We start from the raw sequence: 25,777 nt of genomic DNA, 5'->3' as shown, positions 1-25,777 counted from the left end.
TGAGGGCTATGTGACTGTTTTTTCTCTTGGTTGCTGTTATTGCCTCGATGTTAGAATCATTCAGACTCATACCAATTATATATATATATCATTAATAATTATACGGGCAGTTGGTCTCAGGTGTTACATACCAGTAATAATGCTCAGCAGTAACCTTGACTTTCTACCAGCTGTATCAGATGTAAGGAGATGTAACACATTTCAAAATGTGGACGTCTGAAACAATTTTTGTCCTTCAAACATTATACATCAACATCAGTAACATTCTTTACCTCATCTGGACGCCAGTGTCGGGAACAAGCTGCCTTGACAGTAAGGAAGATATTTAATAACTTCTTAAAAACAGTTCCAAACACGTTTCCCTTTTAAAACCCGACTGAAAGCAGAACAATTGTATCATTTTTATGATTCTTTTTAGTAATGAATTCAAAAGTCAAATATGGTAAAAGGAAAATTGAGTATAGGCTCGACCCACGATGATACAGTCAGTAATATATATGTTTTATTCTTATCGGTATGTCATGCAGGTATGTAAGGTATTGATAGATAGAGCCCCACAGAAAGATCAACCCGAAAACATGTTGATATGACTGACCACAACATCTTCGCACATTATCAATACAATACAACAGTGACTAAATCTGCTTAGATATTAAATTCTTATAAACCTAAACCCAAAATCTAAACTGTGTTAGTTGATTATTTCCCCAGAGCTGTGGCCTTCCTCACTCTGCCCCCACTCCTCCTCCTCCTCTGTCTCCCAGGCAACTCACCTCTACTGAATAACACACGATATATACATACATACATACATACATACTCACTTAACTGTTACATTACCGTGTTTATGATTTGCACAATGACGTTCTGTGGCTTCACACCTTCGCTGCTGCTGCTGCTGCCTTGTCTTTTATGCTCCTGTGCTGCTTTAACCCACAGTGAGCAATAATACAAACTCTTACACAACCAGATTCTAAAGTGCATCACAGTTTATTGTTTCATTATTAATGAAAATGACATTTTTTATTGTCTTTAAATAAGTAGTGCAGGGAGAAAAGTAGCATGAAGCCATTTGAGGCTGCAGACGGAGCTGTGTGAAGTCTGATAAGCATCGGTCAGGGCTGAAGACGAATGAGTGAGAGGAATAAATGATGTTGTGGTTCTGCTGCATGGATTTCGATTATTTTACTCTCAAACTTCCCATTATTAACAATGACAGGGGAAGCAACTAATAGAGGTTGAATTCTCATGAAACAGAGGTCAGCACGGGATCACCAAATGTTTCATTTCCCATAAATCTGATTAATTCTTAGTTCTTAGTTTCAATCCATATTTCACTCTGGTCATTCACAACAATTAGTTTTTTTATTTGAGTTTCAACGTGACACAAAATATTATTTCTCTCATTTGTGCTGTGAAGTAGGTATTCTAACCTTTAATGATTAACTAGGTGTTATTGTACTTACCTACACAACAAAAGCTTTGACAGTGTCTCTCTGAAGCAAAAAAAAAAAAAACAGTAGTTCACAAAGGAAGCAGATTTAAAATTGATAACATTCAGTTTATTCGGTGTCAACAAGTGGAAGAAAGGATGTCTTATAGTCAATGTAACTTCATCTTCCATTTCCTTCCATCCCTCTGTTTTCCTTCAGAGGTTAGATGTGAACGGTGTGACGCTTGGCACTGAGCCTGACAGTGTGGGTCCGTCAGATTGAGCGAAGGGCAACGCGGTCAATCAAAAAGCCACCTTTCCGCTCTCAGCCCTTGCTTTGGGGTCTTCCTGACGGTAATTCTCTGATTTGACTTTGATGTGCCAATTCGTGCCTGATGAATAATTGTCTGGTTTGCTGATAACTTGTGGGAGTCAAGTGTGTTCTGGTGGCACTCAATGCAAATGGGAGATATTTGGGTCCTTCAAATCACGACAGTGGGCCCCCTCTACATTTGCCTCCCCGTTCGGTGAGTAAGCTGACCAATTAGCTGTGTTTGAAGAAGCCATTTTTGATTAGAGCAATCAGTAAACAGCAAGGCCTCTCCATGATTGTCCCCCTGATTAGATGAGTTGTCACTTGAGAAGTTGCTGGAGAGTTTAATTTATGGCCTTATATCGCCGGAAAGTATGGTAATTACCAAATCCATTCTCCCCAGCTCAGCGGATGGATTAAAATTCATCCATATACTGTCAGTGCTGACAACCTAATTTTCTCCCACTAAAGTTTATAAGCAATCTCTAAATCAACCGAATCAAGCACAAACAAGACAGGCAGTGCGGAGGCAGGTGTACGCCTGTGGTGTGAGTGATGCTGACACCAAGATGAGGAAAAAAACACAAACTGCATGATGAGGAAAAATGTGGTTTTCTAACAGAGGTTTTGGTGTATTTCACTTATTGTACTTATATTGTATAACAGGGTGGAAACAGATAGAGCAGTATATATATTTCCTATTAGCGCTAGCATTGTGGCTCATTACTCATGAGTGGTCACAGAAAAATCTGCATATGGAAATACGTCTTATTATTCACGCCCATCTTTGAGTGTCTGCATTGGATCCTAATTAACATTATAGACCGGTTAATGGCTAAAAGGCTAAAGTAAGTGATAAATTACTATACTTCTTGTTCTACAAAATTGCTAGTTCATGTTTTTGACATCAGAGCTCAGTCTACACGGAACCCTGTAAACATGAGATAAGCAGGTCATTTTACGTTGAACCACAGCAGACGTTAAAAAAGGAACTTTACAAAGTTTAAGAGGTGAGGTTCATAAAGAAAAAGAAAGAAAAATTCAAATTTTCATAATAAAGTTCTCATTTATTGAAAACATTGTTAAGGTTGTGATATGCACTGTTAAAATCGGCATCAAGTGAGTGTCATTCATTTAAAAACATTTCCTGAAGAGAAACAGCTTTTAATTCTTTCACATTACAGAATACACACATGTGACATGACATCGTGTAAATGTATAAATTCATTATTGTATGAACATTGTAGAAGCAAAGTCTGTTTTCACTCAACACAAATAACATCCTAAGATAGTGGAGATCCTGGAGTCAAGGCAGTGAGTGGTGCGTAACCATTGTTGCCATTGCCTTCCCTTGGAGCATCATACCCCAACATCTCATGCCCCTGTCTCTACAGGAGACTCCCCCTGTAGAGAAAACAGCTGGTCTGAAGACAGCCCCTCTTCTCTTCAGGCCTGCTTTGACTTTACAGACTAGCAATACTTGTATGATGCATGTGGTGACCTTATTAATGATCTTTGTGACACTGTATCATGATACATCACATTCTGTGTGGACTCCATCATCTCAACGAAAAAAGGTGTAATTTATTCAAATAACAAACCTTGGATAACAAACGAGCTTGAAAGGATAGTTCACCCAAAAATGAAAATTCTCTCATTATCTACTAATGACGATGGAGGGGTGGGTGAAGTGAAGTGAACTGCTGCAGTAACTGTACTTATCACGATACTCATGAGTTCCTGCAAGAACTGCAGCAGTAACTAGGAGGAGGATATCAGAGGACTTTTAGGGATAAAATGGTGATACAATGGTGTAAATGACGACATTTCCAGTCGAATTTGAATGTCGGGTCTTACGGACACTTAGATGACACCACAGGAGCAGTATAGAGGCGTTTTTTTCTGTTGTTCTTTTACGTTTAAGAATCGGTCACCATTTACTTTAATTGTTTTGGATTTGGCTGCAACCCTGTTGACCCTCCATCGGCAGTGGTGAGTAGAGAATGAGTGAATTTTCATTTTTGGGTGAACTATCCATTTAAATCGGTTATCAACAAACAGAACCAGACCTATTGTACTGGTAATCCCCCAGAGAAAAAAGCTGTTTCTAGAGAAGTACGGAAGGAAATAAGGAAGGCCAAACGAAAGTATAAGGAAAGAATTGAAGTGCAATATAGCAGTGGAGAACTTAGACAAGGAATTAAGAATATGGCCTCCATTATCCATTATGCTAATGAGACAAAAAAATACATTAGTGTAAACGAAATGGATAATCCTAACACTTTTAACTCTTTCTTTTCCGGCTTTGAAAGATCGGATTTCTCTGAAAACGTCCTTCTATGTCAAAAGTCCCTTGGGCCTCTGAATGAAATTGTGGTATCTCAGGAATGTGTCACAGCTTTATTTGAGAGGGCTAAGATATGGAAAGCTGCCGGTCGTGAGTCCATCTGTGGGCGAACCTTGCACTACTGTGCAGATACCGACGATCTGGAAGACGTCAACCATCATACATATTCCCAAATCAAAAAATTCCAAAGAACTAAATGAGTTCAGACCTTTTAGACGTTATTGTGTTTTTTATGGACGGAAAACTTGATCCTTTGCAATTTGTCTCTCAATCGGGATGCAAAACTTTTTATACCGGACACTGTGTACAAGCACCTAGAAAAAAAAACAGATCTCATGCCAGACTTTTATTTGCTAACTTTTCTTCAGCTTTTAACAAGATGCAGCCTCACATCCCGATTGAGGGACTTGCCTCTTATTTTAATCTCCCTGACCAGCTTCTCATGCTGATTTAAAACTTTCTCCTCTACTTCAGGGAAATGATTATTGACTGCGGTCAAGTCATACTGAACATAAAGCTAGTGTCATACAAGGGGAGAAAACGTCCAGATTGTGGAGTCGTATAAATTGCTTGGTACAGTTTTTTCGACTGTTAACTCAAGTTTGATATTAACACTGAGTCTATTGTCGAACGTGGACAACAGAGAATCCATTTGGAGGAAGCTGAACTCTTTCAATGTCAGAAAAACTAATTTTAAGTAACTTTTATTGTTCATTTATTGAAGGTCTTTTAACTTTTTCTTTTATCCGTTGGTTCAATGGATTATCCATTAAAGACAAGAACAGCCTGTGTAGCACTGTCAAGGTCTGCTCCAAGATCATTGGAGTCAAGCAAAGAGACTCATGTTCCCTCTGGGAGACTCAGGTAAAAAAGAAAGCAAAGAATATTATCAGCCAACCTCATCATGTTTTGTCTCATGAGTTCACGGTGATGCCTTCAGGCCGTTGTTATCATGTACTACTAAACTCAGACAGTAGCCATTTTTAATGACATCTTTTATGACTGTGCCTTTTACATGAAAACACTTATGTTCTAATTATTATCTATTTTATTGCTATTTATTTTCACCTCCTAAATCTTTATCTTGATGTCCTTCACCGCCCTCGTATCATATTGGATGTGGTTTGTGTGATTGTGAACGGAGGTAAGCTGCAATTGAAATGCCCTCCTTGGGATCAATAAAGTTGAATCTGAATCGGAAACAAACAGGTAATAATAACCACCCAGAATTTATGTAGGCCTACTTTATAATACATCTACCTACTTATTCCACAAATGTCTGTCTATCTGTCTGTATTTGGAATTTATATCACGCAAACTGTTTAGCTTATTAACTTCATTCTTGGCATGTCTCTTGTAATTGCCTGAGAAACTACAGTGCTGAGTTGGTGCAATTTGGACATGCAGTATGTGTGCATAATAGTCAGTGGGGCCTGAGTGGAACATGTCTTCTTAACTGCAGATAAACCAGGTCGGATGAAAACTACGTTTTTTAACTTCACCCTGCACCAAAGAGTCTGCACACAACGTCCAGCACACAAGCAGTGAAAAAGTGACAGTATATTGTTGAACTGTTCGTGGAGGACTCGCATATGAAAAGGAATCATTCTGAAGTAGCTCCGGAGCATTAACACAGAACAAGAGAACAGCCCGTTCCAAACAGGCTGGTTAAATACAGGCACTGCACCAGTAGTTTATCAATGTAAAACAGCAGCGCGGAACATTGTAACTCAAATTATCTTATCAAGTAGCAGTCATCCAAATTCAGCAACAATTCTGAATACGTGGATTGATTGTTAGATTTTTAGTTTCCAGTTATGGTATCAACCCATTAAGACCCGAGGCTCCCTTTGAAAAAGCACTAAGCATTGTTTGTAAACCTGAGGATTTTCTGCTCTAATACTTTATTTTTCAACAGACAGGAACATGGAATGAACCATTCGAAAGCTTGAAGCTTCGGCTTTTATTGTAAATCATTGCCTTTGCCATGAAAACAGTTTTTGACTGGAAATAAGAATATTTGTCAACATGTCAATATTGTTCATATCTGCTTTTTTGCATGAATTTCAGCAAATCAGGATGCATTTCATCGGTCAGTGATAAAACCATGTAAGGTCTGCTTACATGTCATCTGACTCTAAAGGGAAATATTTGCTGACATCGCACCTGTTCTCGAGGATTCATGCATATGTAGCTTCCAGCCTTCATGGGATAATAGTTTGCAATTTCCCACTGTTTTCCTCAGTGGTCCCGTCTCTAGTTAGTTTGACACTTGACTATCTCACTGGTCTCAAACTATCTAAAAAAAAAGGGCCACCCATGCCTCCTATAGAGGCTTTATCTTAAAGTTTCATTCACTGACAATATACAGTGTTGTCCAGCGCACACCTACAGCCCACCACAGATTGCAGCGTATTGACCACCAAATCCCCAAATGATGCCTTAATCAATACAGCAGACAGAGTAAGTAGACAGGGGAAGGGTGTGTGTGTGTGTCTGTTTGTGTGTGTGACACAAAGCCAGGATTAGGCCTGATTAGGGCAGTTTTAACATGTCCTGCTGATTAGGGGCCAGTGAATCTGACCGCTAATTAGCTGTGAAGTGTGGCTGGCTGCACAGACAGGACAGCGTTGGGAGGAGGGGGTTGGCCGCCCCAACCCACTCCCCCTTCATCCCTGCATCCCTCTCTCGCTCTCTCTCTCTCACCGTGCCTCCCTCCTTCGCTTGTCCACTCACCGCCCCCCACAAAAGGATCCGGGGGCTCTTTGATTGGGTACGCTGCATTGTGAAGAGGGGAGCTGAAAAAGAGTCCCATTTCCCCTTTTGCTGTGCCACTACCCCCTGCAGGGTGGAGTCAATGTAGCCTTTCTGGGCCTTCGTATGACCAGCTGGCTACAGCGGGGCAAATAAACACTCCAGATCCACTGGCCAGTATGACTCCCATCTGAAAGCAGAGCCTTTGTCCCATGTGGATTGAGCTCTAATTGGTGTCCCCCGAAACAAATTCTCAGTGTGATTGTTATTTGCACTGATGAGGTTTTAACAGACAGATAATACACAGAAGATACAAGTTACAAGTAAATAAAGGACTAATAGTAGCCTGCTGGAAGAATAGAGGGAGTTTAGTCAACATTGAAAGCAATGTAGATGCAGATGACTGGAATTCACCCAAACATTTTTTTTTTCATTCATACAAATCAGTCAACTGCAAAACTAATGAATTAAAAAACATATATATTTTGTTTAAATTCAAGCATTTTTGTGCAAAACACAGTTTATCTCATTGTAACCACAATAATTAGATATGGTACAGCCAGAAGTCATGTTATAGAACTCAGTAGACCACAAACCTACGCCAAGGAAGCAGTCCCCTTAAATTCACTCCAGTCATTTATAATGAATATCATTCCTCTGAATGTGCCTGATTTTTCTTTTTATCAAGATCGATGAATTACTCCCTGTGAAAATGAAAAAAATGTTGTCCTGAGATAGAATCCTGTTTTGTTGTTTTTGAGTAATCTTGCTCACAAACAAACAGACCAACCAACAAACTAGAATATCACTCAGTAGAGTGTATACCTCCACCAAGCCCCTGATGAAACCTCATTTAAATGAACTAAATCTGGATTTTTCTTTGGGTTTCGCACCAAACTGCACACAAAACAACAATCCCCTTTATTTGCCAGATTTTTGTTACCAAGGTCCGTGAATTCTTCTGTGAGAAATCTTCCATTCTTCCCTCCGTCCAGTGGTGTTTGCATCATTTTGCTGACAAACAAACAAACAGGGGTGAAAACATAACCTCTATGGCTGAGGTAATAACTTGAAGAGTTAGGCTATAGATGCAACATTTCACCTGTCATATTTTGACCTGTGCTGAACTAAAATATGGACTTTGTTGATTCAACCTGCAGGTTGAACTTTGGATCATTGGAATTCCGCAACTTGTTTTGGCTTCTATCCCCTCTTTGTTTTTTAGTGATTATCCTTATTGGATCTCAATTATTTAATCGACGTAAGACCAAGCTTTAGACCAAAGTGGGAACCTTTTTACTAAACTTAACCAAAATGAGTCTAACCCCCCCCCACGGGCCCATTCCAAAATGAACCAAACCAAAACAAAATCATCCCTTTCGTTGCATATTTCACTTTATCATACAAGTTAATAGTAATGAATGAAACTGCACTCTCACTCATACCTCAAGTAATTTGTGTATTTGAGGGGACTTCAGCTGCAGCTCCCACATCGCCCCTCCCTGCCTCCACCCTGAGACCCCCTGACCACAGCAGCAGCTCAAGAGGAAGAAGGGAGCCATGTAAAGGAACATGGGATTTGGGGGCGTAATCCTGTTTGCGCTCGGGGGTCACATGCTCTACGGGGCCGAGATTGTCGGCTACAGTCTGGAAGTTTATTCGGGGGACAAACAGCAGTCTAATTGTAATTCCCTCTGGAGAGCAGTCAGTGTCTCCTGCTGAATGCTGGAGAGGAGACAGGTTGCTGCAAGATGATAATTGAAAAGAAAGTGGGTGGTCCTCTTTGGCCCCCGCGGCTCTCTGGGACAGTTATATTGAGACTCCTGCGTGTTTTGGAGGGGGGCAGATTACTGGATGTTATATTTGAAAAAACGATTATGTCCTTCCGGGCTTAATTTGACAGACAAAGCTATTGAGTGGTGGCTGTTTCTGTTGTCTTATTGCCATTCATGTCGATGTGTGTGTGTGTTTACGTGTGTGTGTTTGACTGTTGGATCATCGCCCCTCATTGAGTAGTTCTAAGTTTTCATATTTTTTATTACAAGTATGTTTTCAGCATTGTCCTTGAGACCATTTTCCCTTTTTACAATTTCTAACTCATTAGTGTATTTATGGGTTATTTATCTACAGCATGAATACCTGACTTTATATCCCAATACAATCACTATACAGTCAGATTCACTTGTGTCTATAAAAAGAATTGAAATAATAAAAAGAAATAGGAGAAACTAATACACACTTGCAAACGCACACGTGCACGTAGACAACTACCTCCTGGCCGACACACAAAGATCTTATCGGTTGCGTACCTTCATTGAACTGCTCTCCAGCCCTGGCCCTATTAACCAGTAATCCGCAGACTGGCAGCTGGCCATTACCGTGGCAACAGTGAGTTGGGAGAGAACTGCTCGCTGGTTCAAAAGTAAAGAGTGTAGTGAAGGACGGAGCTGAACTCTTTTATCCTGTAAATGTGTCTTTTTCAAATTTGTGAATAGAAACTTCCACGTGTTAAACATTTTCACTTCACCCCTTTACATATCTGGAGGTGACAATAAAATGCCTTTTATGCACGTCTGATTTCCTTTTCCTGTTGTTTGGGGGCAGATTGAAACCCATTGCAGGGATGGAGGACGATCATATCATGTGTAGCCCTGTCGATATAACAGACAGACGGACAGACAGATATATTTTGAATGGCACACGCAGTAGCAACGCTTGTCCTTCATCTCATGATAAATGTTGGTCACTGATGTATATATGCTGTAGCTCTTCTCTGTCCCATTTTACCGTGAGGCCTTTTCATTTTTATGCCAACAATCACATGCCCGATTTTTGTGAAAACATCTCTCTGGAATTCCTGGACTAAGAGAAATAAAGACATTACATCTATTGCAGTGATAGTGTGTCTGCCTTGATACTGTCATAACGTTTAGTGGAAAATATTTTTGTAAGGTTTGTACTTGTGAGGCTTCCTTTGTGGAGGCTTTGGCTCACTGCAGCTCTGCAGGAGTAGAAGGACAAAATATCCAAATGGCACTAGCATACAGTGAAAAAAATGGAAATTTTAAAGCTGAAAATGTGTGAGAATGTTTAATTTAGTGGTGTTAAAGTAAAAAATGTAAAACTGGTAGTTTCCTCTCCACGTTGCACAAATGTATGACCCAGTGAAGGGGATCCTTCTTCAACCTCTCCCATCCGAGGGTCTCAACACAGTGACACCTCAGTAGGGGCTGCGGGGGCCTGTAATAGATTTTTTAGAATTGGCTAAACTAATTTTCGTAAAGAGGAGTTTGTGGGACTTAATGAGGCATAACTAATGGAGGTCCCAGAATCATCAGTGCCATGCTGGAAGCGTCGTGGCCGGGCACAGAGCGGCCATTGATTCTTGCTTCAAACCTCTTGAGTTCCTAATCAGCTTCTTTTGGTTGTGCGTTTCAGGCCTGACAAACCTATTGTTGGCCTGTGTCACTGGAGGTCAGTAGTTATTAGTGGCGACTGAAAACAGTTTCTCTAACTACTTATGAGCGAATTGAATAACATGCGCAGGGGAAGGACTTGGAAGGGGGGGATTACTGGCAGCGCAGCGAGTCCGGCCGGCGCAGGGGAGAGAGAATGTGACATGGTTTTCTAATAAGGGATGCTGGCATACCCCCCACCCCCCCACCCCCCCACAATACACTCACACACACACATACACACCTAACCTGGTCCTTCATTCTTAACCCCCCCCCCCCCCCCCCCCCCCCCTCGCTCTAGTACAGACTGTTGTGAATAGTCTTCAGGCCCTGCAAAGCCTCATATTGCTAAAATGGTATTCATAGCAGGCAATGGAATTAGAGCAAGTCCTGCAATAGCTGGAATAGCATATAATGTGTGTGTGTGTGTGTGTGTGTGTGTGTGTGTGTGTGTGTGTGAGTGTGTGCACTTGAGTCCAAGTTATCGTCAAACCCAAGCAACACTAAAAACGTGGTTTCATGTATTTAATTTCATGGAAATCTATTAGGGTGACAATTGCTTTCAGAGTCCTACGACCTTCTTGAAACACCTTTTTCCTCACTCTGTAGGAAGATGATTATTTTGTAGTTTTCTTATTTTTAGTTTTTTTGCCCATTTGAAAATGACTGAATTCAGGGAACTTTTTGCTTCCTGGGGGCGAATTTGACTCATTCTGCGGAAGCCAACCAAATCCTGCCAGACTCAGGTTTGTCACAGTACGGACGGGGGAGAGTGTCCCCTTGGCAGAGCACGGGGGCAATACACTAATTAAAATCTCACTGTCTCAGACATTTCACAATTCAATGCATTCATTCACACAGGGAAATGAAAAGCGGACCTCATCTCTGCTCATCGTTACACGGGAGGCAACATTTGTGGTTTCTGGAGAGGAGATGTGTTAAGGGACTCGTGGGAATAAACTCTGGATATTACCTACTACTGGCTTATCAATGATGTTTATCTATAGTAGCATAAACGCATGTATGCAGTGATGAAATCCTCTCTTCTAACTTTACCTGTCTGCTACCAGGAGACATTTAACTCATCCACTATACTCCACTCAGAAACTAGGCCACACTATGCTCTTAGTTGTTTTTTTCTTTTGGTGAAGACTGACATCAACAGACAGTTTCCCTTGCTGCTGCACCAGCCGAACACCGAACTGTTTATTCTGGGGGTTATATGTTTGGCCTGCGTTTCTGTGTCAACTATGCAGCCAATAATGTTGAGCCCCTGCCAATTAGCGCTCTCCAGGTTGCTAGGTCGCCATGGTCAATTGAGGAACACATCAATAGGACTTGAAAAGGTTTCTCTGCGATCAGACCTTCTGACATATTAAGTATGGGGAGGAAGGGAGTTTGTGTGTGTGTGTGTGTGTGTGTGTGTGTGTGTGTGTGTGTGTGTGTGTGTGTGTGTGTGTGTGTGTGTATTTGCAGAGACTGAATCAAGGCTTCCCTCCACATTCACATTATGCACTGCAACCTGCAATTACCTGAGAAGAATGGTCTAAAAAAATTCTTTACATCACCGAAATATAATATCCTCTGTGTGACGCTCTGTGCTGACAGTATGGCATTGAGGCAGCGGTGCACGACCTCTCGCTCTGATAGAAATATCGGCTTTGTGTAACAGTGGCATAGTTGTTCAGTTGCTTTGTTTACACAAGTCTGTGCTGCATGTGCATATGTTTGTTTACGTTTGTGTGCCATGCATGTGCACGTGTGTGTGGACGTTCTGCAACTACAGAATGGAGGTAACACCACACAGTATGCGGCTGCAGCCCCCATAAAACTTTCCAGACAGAAATGATGATGCCAGCACCAATTACAGTACCGAGCCTGTCTCATATGTCCTTTCAAAGAGAGGTACCCCCAATAAACTGCAGAGAAGCAACAGGCACAATAGCCAGTGATTACCAAGCATAGCCTATTAGTGCGCCATAACTATGGCTATTGAAAAGAGAAAAGAATGGCTTCACCTCCACTTTCATTTCATGTGGTCCACCTTCAAAAGCTTTGTTGACGGCTCATTCATGCCCTCAATCCAGAGACAAAATCTATCAGAAACATCTCTTGGCATCAAAGTGTAAATTGAGGAATGCATTCCTTCTTTTTTAATGCTCTTATCAAACTCTCCTCTGATGGAGATGTGACGCTCGGCTCCAAATGTCAGGTGCATATTGGCTGCGGTGCTTCCTTCGAGTGTGGGGATGATAGCACATATACATACAGCTGTCAGGTATGTGAAGGGGTTGGGAAATGGAGGCCCTCCAAGGTCTCCATCGAGACACACTGATAGCCATCATCATCATCATCATCATCATCATCATCATCATCATCATCATCACAGGGTGTCATCAGCAAAGGGGCATTGAGAAGTAATTTACAAACATGTTTAAATGACCGCAGGAAATGAAACGTTAGAGCCTATTGTCAGGCCGCTGCTGGTGTGGGAAAAGGTTCTGGAGGACAGACGCAAAAGGGGAAGCGACACTGACGCTAAGTGATGGCCTTAAACACTTTAGAGTTTGTTTGCACAAATCATTCATCTTCTAAAGGCTTCTTCTCTCTCTCGCTCTCTCTCTCTCTCTCTCTCTGTGTGTGTGTGTGTGTGTGTGTGTGTGTGTGTGTGTGTGTGTGTGTGTGTGTGTGTGTGTGTGTGTGTGTGTGTGTGTGTGTGTGTGTGTGGGTGTGTGTGTGGGTGTGTGACTGAATGAAAAAGAATAAAACACAATATGACAAAATAATGCTGTAACATTTACAGGGGGTTTGACTGCATCAGAAAAAAATGGGAATATTAGTGCAATTAAAAATCATCAAAATAAAAGTAAATAAAGGAAAATATTGCATTTTTCACACTTTAAAGTCATTATTTCAATATTTTACATGTGTTTTCATTTTGCCTGTGATATGTTTGGCTAATAATAATTGGATCATAGATTACAACAACAAATACATTCCAAATGAAATTGATTTAATCCAAAAATCTGAAAATATTTTCAAATAATCCAAAATAATTTATTCAGACCACTATCATCTGTACCAAAGGTGCGTTAATCATAAATATTGATGCCCTTAAAAACGTAACCGGCTGCCATGACGCGTCCTTGACGCACAGGTTCACTTTTGTTAAAAAGCGAGGGATTGAGTAAATGGTTTTGAAATATTTGAAATTGAAATGTAAAGCTTACATATTTTCATTATTTGTATTTGATGTTAATGTGATGTCCGAAACCTTCGATTTGATATTTGATAAATATGTAATTTAGCAAAAGTACCTCGGCCTGTGCATAATAATAATAATAATAATGTTAATAATAATAATTATTATTATAATAAAGCCTATAATTAGAGAGACATGAATGCAGCCTAATAATAATAATAATGATAATAATGCGAGGCATGTCATTTAGATAATATAGTCCTTCTTATCTTACTAATTGGTTGTCAGAGTGTATTTTATGGAAGCTCACATTTACAATAAAATTGACCAATTACACACTGCGGCAAAACGAGGGTCTGGGCCTATTAAACAAAATGAGATCAGTACGTTTAAAGAGTTTTAAAAAATAAAATAAAAAAGGACATACACGGATGCGTGAATTAATGTAGATGTTTAAGTTGCTGGTGAGTGTTGGGAGAGGGATTTCCAGCTCTCAGTCTTGCAGACATGTTCCATGAAAGGCAGCCCTCCAAAATGTCACCTGAACAATGCTGGCTCCCTCATCGACCTTGCTTTCCAGCTCAATTTGGTCTCAATCACAACATAATGAAAATGCACTCCACAACAGATCGCTTTTAGAAAAAAATTACTTCTTCAGGAATAGCTCTCACACTTCAAGTTATTTATTGTTAACGTTCACTTGGTTTTTTGAAACATATACAGCAGCCATCACGCATTTGTTCCTTTTTAACTTACAAAAGAATAAAGAAAAACAGGAAAAGTGGACGCAATAACGAGTATTATACAGTTAAACGCATTCTTGTGTGTTAGCCAAATATACAAGTCCCTACTTTATTCAATAAGTCTAAATGAATACATTAGTTTACAATATTAATATGATAAAATACCAGGTTATCACCGCAAATGAGGAGTGGGGGCTTATAGTGTACTTCAGACCTGATCCCACAGCCCCCCACCTCCAGTCCAGTCCGAACTCAAGTGAAGCAGCATTCCTTTCTGTTTGAACAACATGGACTACACGTTTAAAACATCATGAGGAAGGTCCAAAACATGGATTACAAAAGGTCCAGAAATGACATAACTGCTTTCAAGGGCAGCCATTTCTGTAATGTTCAAAAATAGACTCCCCTCTCAGAGATGTCAAGAAAATGTGCCCTGATCAGCTGGTGCGCCTCTGTCTGTGCGCCTTGTTGTCCCCTCCAACACCATAGAAGGCCCCTCGAATACACACATACAAATATATATATATATGTATGCATATATATATGTATATATATATATGTATGTATATATATTTGTGTATATATACATATATATATGTGTGTGTGTATTGCTCTTTCACGGGCTCGTCCGCAGGTTGACATAAAAAAGTGACAGTACTGTGTATTAGGTCCTACCACGTTCTGCCGTAGAGGAGGTTTGAGCTGACCATGTTACTGGTGTAATCTACAGCAGAGGTGTCTATCTGGGCCATGTTTAGCTGGCTGTGCAGTGAGGGGGGGCTGGGAGACATCTCCTCCAGCTCCAAAGCGTTCACCTGCTGCTGGCTCTGATGCTGGCTGAGGCTGCCGGCCGAGGATGCGAGCACCACTCCCGCTCCGTTCTGCTGCTGCTGGTTCTGCTGCTGGCCCTGCTGAACCTGTTGCTGGTTCGGCGTCGGCGTGTTGGAGCCGTTCTGACACGGTTTCCCGTCCTTCACCAGAACCGGCACGGCGACGCGCCGCGGAGACTGCGCCTGCTGTTGGCACAGGTTACCGTCCTGTTGCTGCTGCTGCTGCTGCTGCTGCGCCGCCTTGTCCTTGGCCTGGCGCTTCATCTTGTACCGGTGGTTCTGGAACCAGATCTTCACCTGAGTCGGTGTCAGGTGGATCATGCTGGCCAGGTGCTCCCTCTCCGGCGCCGACAGGTATTTCTGCTGCTTAAACCTCCTCTCCAGCTCGTACACTTGAGCCTGCGAGAACAGGACGCGCCGTTTCCTCCTGGGCGCAGAGTGGAGAACTGGCATGGATTTGTTGGCGTCACCCATTCCTGTGAGACTCCCCATGCCGGTCATGTTCATACCTGTGGAAGGTCCCATGAATCTAGAAACTTAAAAATATACATACATATACATGCGTTGAATAAACAGAAGAGGAGAACATTATTTCGCCTGATCTTTAAAGATGACTTTTATAGCTTAATTATTCAAGTTGGAAAGCATCAGCTTTAAATAAACATAACAATGATATATATATCAAAATATAATTATAATAATAATAATAATAATCATCATCATAATAATAATAATAATAATTCTTTTAAATGTTTACTGTGCCAAAGGTAATAAAAAAAAGTCGAGCCGGACTTGAAAGAATGATCTCCTTTTCAGTTTCATAAACTGTGAAATTACATTAAATAATTCTAAAACAATCTTCAATATTTGCATAAACTTTCTATCGTTAACAAAGAGATTAAATGTTTTAAAATGTACGTATTCGTATATATTTAGTCATGTGCGTTTTCCTCTGTCATTCCCGAAATGTCCATTTGATTTCGTTATTTACAACGAAACGAAGAAAATGAAAAATGATGAAAGTGTGTGTAAATCGAGGACAGAACTTACTTGTGGAGTATCTGGGATCGGGGTTGGAGCTGTACCACCCTGTTGCTGCTGCACTATTCCGCATGCTTTCCTGGTACGACGGGAGGTCTCCCATGTTGCCAATGCTTCCATTGCAGTATCCCCCCATGGCGCTGTGGGAGAACTGGGAGACGGTGTGCGGCATGTGGTACGTGGCGGCCACGGAGCCGTTGTGGCCCATGGAGTGCTGCTGCATGCCGGTCTGAGACACCTGCTGCTGTCGGTAGGCTCCCAGTGGAGAGGTTAGGTTCCCTGCGCCGTCCATGCCACTGAACTTCTTGTAGGTCTCCTCGATTGGACTCAAAATATCTGTCACTGAAAAAGGCGTAGTGTGCTTTGGGCTCAACGACATGATTCAGAGAGCAGGTAGATTTTTTGTGTTTGAGCAGATCAACCGTGTTGTTGTATCGGCTCTCTCCTTGGTGGATGTCTACGTAAGAGAGTGCTTGTAGTGCGCCTGAGATCCTATTGATCGCCTTGGAGAAGGAGGCGAGCCCAGGGCGCTCTTAGCCCGGGTTTATTGGAGCCAGGAGCCAGGTTTACGACAAACACAGGGGGCGGAGCGAAACTCCTAAACCAGCAAACAATAGTCATTGACATTTTAGGGGGAAATAGTTCACGAAAATGCACTTTGCTCTTTTATATTAAGTCGCATTACATGAACACAACGGCGGCACACATTTATGATTCCGTCCTTACAACTGTACACAGGTGAGAATCAGCCATTATGTTGTGCGCATCAGCTGATCTGACCACATATGAATATTTTGCGTCAGGAGGGAATTCCACTCTTTCTAGAAACTTTGAGAGCACTTTGAACAGACATGAGGGCCACCGAGTATCATCAGAGGCACGATGAAGTTGTGTGACCAGCTCATTTATGCTTCTTAAGCATCATTTTGCCCCAGCAGAGAGGGACAAGTCCAAATATGCTCAGAATGCGCAAAGGAAACGGGAATAGGGATCCAACCTGTGAGTATTGCACCATATATAACATTAATAATCAGCAGGGGAGGGCATTTATATCACACATGGTTTGTATTTATATTTTTCTTCTTTAATTAGAAGATTAGATTTAGAAGCTCAATATCTCATATAAACCTCCATCCTGTATTTTATAACTGGGGGAGGAAGGTGAATAAGCTCCCACAGTCTCTTTAATACACTTTTAAAGCTCAGTATAATATAATAGTTATGTCCTGCGTCATCTGAGAATTATTTATCAAATAACTGAATGAATAATAATAATACAAAAAAACAAATCATTTAATTGTTTTTCTTTCTTTACGTTTCTGAGAATGTATACTCCACATGCTCACTTTTCTTTGCGTAATTAGACTGAATGCAATTTGGAGACAATATTGCGCGTCCCAAAGCCCCTCCAAGTCTGGCCAACATGCATTAATGACACTTCGCAGTCTTGACCTGACATTGTAATCTCTGTGCAAACTGACTGGCGCCAGGGGAAGAGTCAGAGGAAGAGAGACACAACAGAGGGGGGGTCACAGGAGAAAAGAGGTGCTACAAATTGCAGTAATGACGACCAGTTAATACAGCTTTCCCATTATAGGCTCACGTGCGTCCTGCATGGATCTATCGAATCCATATAGTACATAACAAGAAAATAAAAAAAAGGTTTGTTTTGCTGCTCATAAATCGTGATGATGCTTGTTTGGATGTTTTTGATCATCAGCATCATCAGGATCTTTTGCAGCAGACAACAGCAGGAGCAGCTCCCCCCCCCCCACCCTAGTCAGTGCCACCATCTTCCTCTGCATGCGTGAAGCCACTAATGTAATTTAGCGTGTCGTGGCACCAAGTAGCTGCCTACCCTAATTGAACAAATGAAGATTGTGACATGGTCAGCCATCAATTACGGCGAACACGTCGAGAAGCCCAATCTCCGGTGAAGTCGATAGCCTGATTGTAATAAAATCGTTGTTCGTGTGCATATTTCAGGAGACGAACTTCTTCTCATTTCCCCCCTCTTCGCCTCCCTCCTTCCTCTCTCAGATGCCTGGACTCCGCAGCAGATTGAAATGTGAAGTGCTCGGACCTTATTGGTGTTGTGGAAAACACAAAGGTACGTGCGTAAAGTTGGATGGAGTTATGTGAAAGAAATATAAAAAAACACGAATCCCCCACAACAAAAAGAGGCTAACAGATGTAAACCAAATGTAAAATTATATTTCTGTCAACGAATAAATAAATTTAGTCAAGAAATACAATTTCTTTGAAAGAAAAAGTAATATTTCCTACCTGGAAATCCTATTCTTCGGTGCGCCCTTTCCACTCTCTTGCCAGCGGCAGCATGGTGCCTTTTCAGGGCGCAAAGAAAGGTAGGCCTCGGCCCAGACCTCCAGCATTATGTAAATGAGGCAAAGCTCTCAACCTTGTGGATTACTGAGTCAGAGAGCAGGACCCTGGTCCACAGACCCTCCACATTAGGATCCCATAAAAATCTGGAGCTGGCTGGCTGCATGCGGCGTTTTCTGAGAGCTTCTATTGTCCACAGTGAGATATAGTTGTGTATCTAAGTTAACTTTTTACAAGCAGTGAATTTGACGTGGCCATGGCAGCTGGAGCGGGATGAACGGACGCGCCAAGGAGCTCGTGGAGAAGGCCCCTGCCAAGGTTGGTTAATAAACCTCAGACTTTTATGGAGAAATCATATTCAAATAAGAAATATTTTCCACATGTTTCTGTAGATAATAACCCGAACTGAGCAGTTAGGGGTGTATTTGCTGGATAAAAAGCGTATGCGTAATCTTGCGTGTATACGCTCTCTCGTGCCGCCCCAGAGAAATAGTGGTAACTTGGTGGAAGCTTGGCGAAGAAAGGTGCATTTTATTCCCCAAATGATGCAAAGGAACGGCGCTAATTTGCGGTGTAACTGTTCTGACACGCTTTTAAAATTCTGCCATTTGACTTTTTACAGATCAGCTACTGCTATTGTCAAACTTTCTCCATAACTCACCTTGGAGAACATTTCACAAGCTTTCAAAGAGCACTTAATTGCCGACATACACATTGAAATCAAATGTAAAAACATGTCAAACAAAGGTTCCATTATCAAATAAGATGCAGTTGTTAAATCATGCTGTAGATTTGTGTCGATTCCGTTTCTATGATGACATTTGAACCAGTTTTCCTACACAGTGTCCATACGCTGTCATCGGACTATTTAGGTGTTATTAACCCGCTCATAATAACAGTCCATTCTGCTAGTTTATATCACACAGACAACCTTTTCCCGATATCATCACCCCCCTCAGCTCGGCACAACACAACAGACGGAGCAAAGCGCCTGGTTACTGGAGTGCTTTTCTCCATCTCGTCGTTACTATAGTTCAATACCCTGAGAGATGTGAGGAGATGGCTGAAGGGCCGGGGTCCTGACCTGCAACCCCTGCCACACACCGGCCGACTACAAAGTGCAAAAACATGGGGGGGGGGTTATTTCGTCTCGCAATACACAAATCGCAAACTTAACTTTTATCTCATTTTCTCTGTGATGCGGGTAAAATTCAAACAAACACCAAAAATGGTTTAAAGGTTCTTTTCATTTTCTCTTCACAGCTGGGATGATTTTAAACAAGTGGGGGAAAAAGACCAAAAAATATGTAGTCTATTACACTAAAGATTAAATGGTGAATGACAGTGTGTTCCTATCACAAATCTCACACCTGTAATGACTGATTCGTGCTTTATTTTGGCGTGCGTAAATTACGCACGGTCAATGATCGTCCTTTTTCCTTTGTCTCGGGCCTCTGGGTGCATTTTTTCTAAATTTCTTTGGAGTATTTGTTATCAGAATATCATATTTCTATTAATTTATAGAAAGTGATTCGCCTTGGTTATGACCATGTTTCTTTAGAAAGACGCAGAAACGTGTAAAGCACATATTTTGGTTAAGTATTCCCCCGAAAACGTTTGATTACGCAAGGAACTCCTTCATTAAGGAGCTTGATTGTAATCTCTAAATATAAGGAAAAACACAATAATATTCAATGAGCAAAGAAGCTAAATCTAGGTGAAGCTCTGCAGTTCTTAAATAATAAATAGTTGGTCTGGCAACAGAATATATATATGTATATATTATATATATACAAAATATATTTTTTATAAACCAGCTAAAGCTAAATGGACGATTTCTTACCGTTAGTAAGTTAAAATGAAGCCAACACGTGTGGCTCTTTACGCCTTTTCATCCATCCTATTGGAATATTTATTGTGCGTTATTACGCACGAAATACATCACGTCCATTTAGTTTTCCGTGGAGCTGAAACCTCATTCTTAATCTTCCATATTAACACTGAAATCACTGAAATCAAATGGATAATTTCTCTTCCTCCAAAGCTTACAATTCACCCCACATCTGTACAGTGGCCGGTTCTTTGGATGGACTCGGTCTGGAAACGTTTTGTGGAGGAAATCCCACACCTGCAGTCAGTGCAGTGCCGTTTAGATCAAATACTTTCTCTCCTCTTAAATCGCCGAGCAATGTGAGAGTAAAAAGCGGGCAGGTGCATATCTTTCAGCTGCACTACTTGAAACGGTGCGGTTCCTCGGCTAAGTAGGTTAAAGGTCCTCCCAAGTGGAGAAAGTATGTGACAGGCCTCTTGAAGACCGTATTCTTCTGCAGGAGTTTGCATTCATTCACAATTAATGTCGCTTGATGGACGAAATGATGCTAATAGGGCGCCAAAAACAGAATATGGGCTTTCTCCGGGATGCTGAACCATAATCTGACAGCTAATGGAGAGCAGGAGATTCCAAAAATGCAGTAATAGGATTACAGTGTGGAGGTTATTCTTAAAGTTTCCCTGTAAATGTGCAGCGGCTCATTTGGTTTATTGTATAGTTCAGGTTGCAGACACTGGGAACTGATGTAGGAGTAAGCAGCTGACCATGTCTGCAGCAAATTGATTTGTTCCCACTGGAAACAGTGTGAGTGTGAAACCTAAAACTAAAAGGCTCAGTGTTAAACTGTTCATGTCACCTGAAAGAAACAATGTTCAAGCCATGAAACCACATGAAATCCAGCTGCTTGGTATATTTTATGTAACTTTTGTGATATTATATTAAGTTGAAAACGTGACCCTCCATCAAGTAGCCAAACTATTTTGAACTCAAATCAACTCCAAGCAAAAAAAAAACTTTCACGCTGAGTGTTTGATGAGCCGAGGGAACTAAATTATGATCGTTTTTATCTTTTCAACAGTGAGAGGACGCTGGTGTCTTTTCTTTTTGTTTCACAAATCAATAAACCATGTTACAAACTGATCTTGAATGAAATAACTCATGTCACAGGGAGCAGGCATTAAGATTATGAAATTTCAAAGTGCTGAACATGACTCAGATTTTGAATTAGAAGCTGATTATTCACCCTAGACATACAATTCTAATATAACCCTCCATCCTATTATTTTCCTTTAACTATAACCCGGGAGAGTTAAACTCAAAGGTCAGATTTGTGGACTATTTATGTGATGAGTCTTTTATGTCATCTTATCACTAAGCATCAAATTAATAAGGAATAAATTAGTACATATACACACATAGGAGTAAGTCACTTCTATATTTCTATAGCCCGTCACCTTGAAGGGATTTAGAGGATAAAAACATCCACCGCTCTGGGCCTGGTTTCCTGAGTTTATGTTACACAGGGCTCTGTGAGTGCCGCCGTCCTCTGCACTGTTTTGAGTGGCAACATTCTAGCATAGCTGCTCTCTTTTGTCACAACAATTCCAAAAAAACCTAAAGCAGCAGATCCGTGCTCGGCAGAACAAAGCAGAGATAGTGTACTTGGAACAGGGCGCTTGGATCCAAGGGTACCTGGTTCGTCCACTTCTCTGCTGCATTAATTGTGGCCGCAGTGAGGGCAGGTAAACAAAGCTGTTGTAGGGACGCTGGTTGTTGTGACTCAACCGCGGCTCGGCTCTGGCCTCAGCGCCCAGTTGCTCATGTGGCAAAACGTCTCTTCCAGCCGGCCCCTGCGCCCACAGTGGCCCCTGGGAGCCAGTTGCTGGAGTAAGATGAAGTGTAACATGTTCTTGTCGATTTATGTTCATGTGGAGCTTCTCTTTGTCATGTTTTGTAACAAAAACTATTCTTGTGTTATATATGCTGTATTAATAGGTGTTTGTATCGCCTCATCTGATTTTAACACTTGGTCTTACATAAATTAAATATGTGTTTATTTATGATATATTGTAAGGTGTCTTTGTGTGTCTAGAAATAAAATGTATTATTATTATTGTTACATTTTACTTCATTACAGAAAACATATTTATGTTCAAGCAGTGACCAGCGTCTGGGGAATTATAAATTGTGAGCTGGTGTTTTTTTCTTGTTGCCAAAATGCTAAAAGTTTCTTTCTAGTTGTTTTTGTAGATTTTTTACTAAACTGTCATCACACTGAGGGTATGTTCTGTGTGTATGAATACAGATGCTTTAAATGAGACAGGTTTGTATAATATATGATTATTATGATTACTGGAAACAAAGCAAACTACCTCTTCTTGGGGGCTTTTCATTTTGTGTGTGTTTTCATTTATTAATTCAACCTTAGTTCCATTATTTTGGAGGGAAGTTCACAGTCGGACACTTTCCTATCTGGATGTTTCAGGGGTAAAAGAAATGATAATAATAATAATAATAATAATATAGGGTTTTGCATCTGAGATGCATGCAAATAGCTGCAATCTGCATCAAGTATCTCCTGACGTCCGTTTAGGCTGGAATTCATTTATTTTGGCTTGTTTTCACGTGAACAGTCAAGAGATGCATCTTCTAATGAAAAGTTTCACCCAGAGTGCCGCATGCGGAGACAGAAACTTTTTCAAATGGCTCCACAACTCAACAATGGAAATGTGCACTGAGGCTGCATATCAATGTCTGCACGTGTGTTTGTCCCCCACTTTGGGAGGCTTTTACCCAGTAGGCCACCTGACAGCCTACCATTATTTAGATGAATCCACATAAACACTATCACCAAACTACTTCAACTTCTGAATGTATTGATCCTGACAGATGTGAGCGCGCACCACGTGCTACAATTTGAGACTATGAAGTCAAAGCCTTTTTTTTTTACTGCACCGTGTGAAGAGATTCATTCATTTTCATTTCTGCTCTTTTTCTTTGCAGAAAGTGAACGCTGCTCAAATCAACTGAGCCACGGAGGAGAGGAGAGAATCCTCTGAGAGGAAAGTATCACCCACTACATTTTGATCAAATGGAATAACATGAGCACATTTATCAGACTTTTCTTTTGTTGTAAGTAAGTAAACATAATTATACAAATGGCTGCACGTCATCACAGTTGTGCTGTTTATTATAGAATTGTAGTAATGTGTTTTTGAGACAGATTTAAATAGCGCTCTAAACAAATATTTTGTTTATTTAGTAGAGTAGAATAAAAGGTGATTTGTGAGATTAATCCATTGTGATATTTGCTCTCTAATTTCTAATGGATTGTATTTTGTATAGTATGAATTCACATTTGTCTCTATCAGAAAAATAAACAAGGACTTATGAATAGGAATTAAAATATTCATTATATATATATATATATATATATAAAAGAAAAAAAGTTATATATATATTTTAACTGTTATACCAACTTTTATAGGCAGTACACCCCTAACCCCACACACATTTTAGCCTATATTTTTTATTTTGTTTTCCTTTTCATGGTCATTAATATTTTTTCTTCTTGTTCATAAGACAAACATACTGTATTTGTAAATGAAATATTTGTATTTGGAAAATCAACAGACCCATCATTTTAAATTCTTCTTTTTATGCAGATTTGCAAAGCTATATAAGTTCAGGCACAAAAGCAAGTTATTGAATTTTGTTTTTAACTTTCGTGCTCAAGGTCACATTTGTTTTCCCTATAGAATCAAACAGGCAACCTTTCATTTGACTTCTCTTATATTATCCAACTCTTTCTTTAGCAACAAGAAGATATGAGTTCATTAACAGCATGTAGTTACCCTCCCCCCCCTGTACAAATTCAGAGGGTACTATACCTTATTATATTTTAATCAGTTGTTTATTTGACAGATGATTCCACTACACGTATGAAACCATGTTGTCACAGCTGAAGCAGCGATTATGTGTAAAAAGTTAAAGTTAAAATCTAAATGAAATTTAAAAGCTGATCCATTTTATTGCCTGTTTTGATTTAACTTTACATCTTTCTCCTATAATAACATCCATACACATGATATTTGTTATTATTCACCTGATTTATAAGAAATGCTGCTGCTATTTTTGGTCTTTAGTGGCCGTCTGAGGAACTACAGGAGGAATACAAAGTCACTCATGTCCTTTAAGAACTGGAGCAACAACACCCACTGTTTATAAAGTTTCCTTTTCCTGAATCACTTCTCTGTGTGTTAATGCACATGGAGATGAACTTGGACATTAGAGTGACACACATGACAAAAATCACTGTCCCGAGATGCAGGAGGCTTCATGTTTTTAAACTGGTCTCAGATTGAATTGTAGTTGTTAATGCAGTGAGTGAGAACAATGAATCAAGGAAAAAGACTTAACTATATAAAAAATGATGGAGGCTTAAATAACATCAAAACCTATAAATAAAACATGATGAGCTGAGATTATAAACTTGAATTAGTGATTTAAATGTATCAGTGTTTTTATGTAATTTTTCATACGTTATGTGTAGAATATTTATTTATTGCATGTATGTTACACAACATATTTCAGTGCAAAGAAGAGGAAGGCGTTTTGATTCATTCTTAATATCTACAAGATGTTCAGGAACATTTAAGTCTGACACTTTATTCTTTATACTTGTTTTCAATCATCAGGGTGTTTGTCCCAGTGGGTTTATCACACCTGATATTCGTGGTGTTATATATCAAATTAAAACCTGAATTTGGGAAAAAAAGCTTAAAGATGGTATAATATTGAAAGTTATTTTAGAAATGACGAAAAATGCAATTCAGTTAGAATGTATTTAAAAAGCTCATGTTTTTGTTGGAGTTACAGCTGAATAAATAATCTCAGTAATTTTTTTTTACTCCACATCCTGTTTTCACCACTTTTCATCACCATTAGCATGTATAGGTTTTTAGTTTAATACTGTATTGTGTCTATATATGATAATAAATATACAAATCACCATACAGTCTGAACTAAGTATGAATTATGACGTTGCATGTGTATAAGCATACAAATTCTAACATACAATAAATTATTTGTAACCACTGTCAAGGTTAAATCCTGAACCAAGTTATTTTAAACATTTTTTTCCCCATCGGCTATATGACGAATTTGAATAAATAATGATTTATTATTTACTGTATGGTATTTTGCACTGGTACAAATACTACGTTTCCCACGAGTCCACTTTCCTAGAGCCAAGAATTGGAGGAGGTGAAAGTGATTTGTAAATAAAAGAGGTAATGCTGCATAAAAACAGTGTCCTCACACATGTATCCTGTTGTTATTGACTGCTGAGAGACTGCAAACCAACATTACACACAGACGGACATCTTTCATGATTTACCTACGGTGTTTGAATCTCTTTGTGTGAGCTGTGTCTGCTGCTGTACAGTAATAACAAGTCTACCTGAGGCCAATGGCTCTTTTGTTTG

At 40.2% G+C, this 25,777-nt stretch overlaps 1 protein-coding gene and 1 long non-coding RNA gene across 5 annotated transcripts; one reads left to right on the top strand and one right to left on the bottom strand.

Annotated features, from left to right (window-relative positions):
- Positions 1 to 808: 808 nt before the first annotated feature.
- nkx2.4a (NK2 homeobox 4a) lies at positions 809 to 20,639 on the bottom strand. Of its 4 annotated transcripts, XR_004612730.1 has the most exons (4): positions 16,127 to 17,249; positions 14,834 to 15,612; positions 7,710 to 7,714; positions 809 to 819 (listed from the first exon to the last, which is right to left on the bottom strand). XR_004612730.1 is itself a non-coding variant. In XM_034576385.1 (3 exons), exons 2-3 carry the CDS (start codon positions 16,494 to 16,496, stop codon positions 14,918 to 14,920), a joined length of 1,065 nt encoding a protein of 354 aa, XP_034432276.1. In that variant the 5' UTR covers positions 16,497 to 16,715; positions 20,510 to 20,639; the 3' UTR covers positions 14,215 to 14,917. The 4 variants fall into 4 exon arrangements, 3 of the variants coding, with proteins under 3 accessions (XP_034432276.1, XP_034432275.1, XP_034432278.1); XM_034576385.1 differs by lacking the exons at positions 809 to 819; positions 7,710 to 7,714 and adding an exon at positions 20,510 to 20,639 and having other exon boundaries at positions 14,215 to 15,612; positions 16,127 to 16,715; XM_034576384.1 differs by lacking the exons at positions 809 to 819; positions 7,710 to 7,714 and having other exon boundaries at positions 14,215 to 15,612.
- LOC117756078 lies at positions 18,281 to 25,060 on the top strand. The gene is made up of 3 exons (XR_004612731.1): positions 18,281 to 18,778; positions 23,295 to 23,427; positions 24,437 to 25,060. It is a non-coding gene; the product is annotated as an uncharacterized LOC117756078 (long non-coding RNA).
- Positions 25,061 to 25,777: the final 717 nt, after the last annotated feature.

The sequence above is a fragment of the Hippoglossus hippoglossus genome, chromosome 22, assembly GCF_009819705.1.
Source record: "Hippoglossus hippoglossus isolate fHipHip1 chromosome 22, fHipHip1.pri, whole genome shotgun sequence".
Taxonomy (NCBI): Eukaryota; Metazoa; Chordata; class Actinopteri; order Pleuronectiformes; family Pleuronectidae; genus Hippoglossus; species Hippoglossus hippoglossus.
The sequence above is the reverse complement of the archived record's forward strand: the minus strand, read 5'-3'. Positions and strand labels throughout refer to the sequence as shown.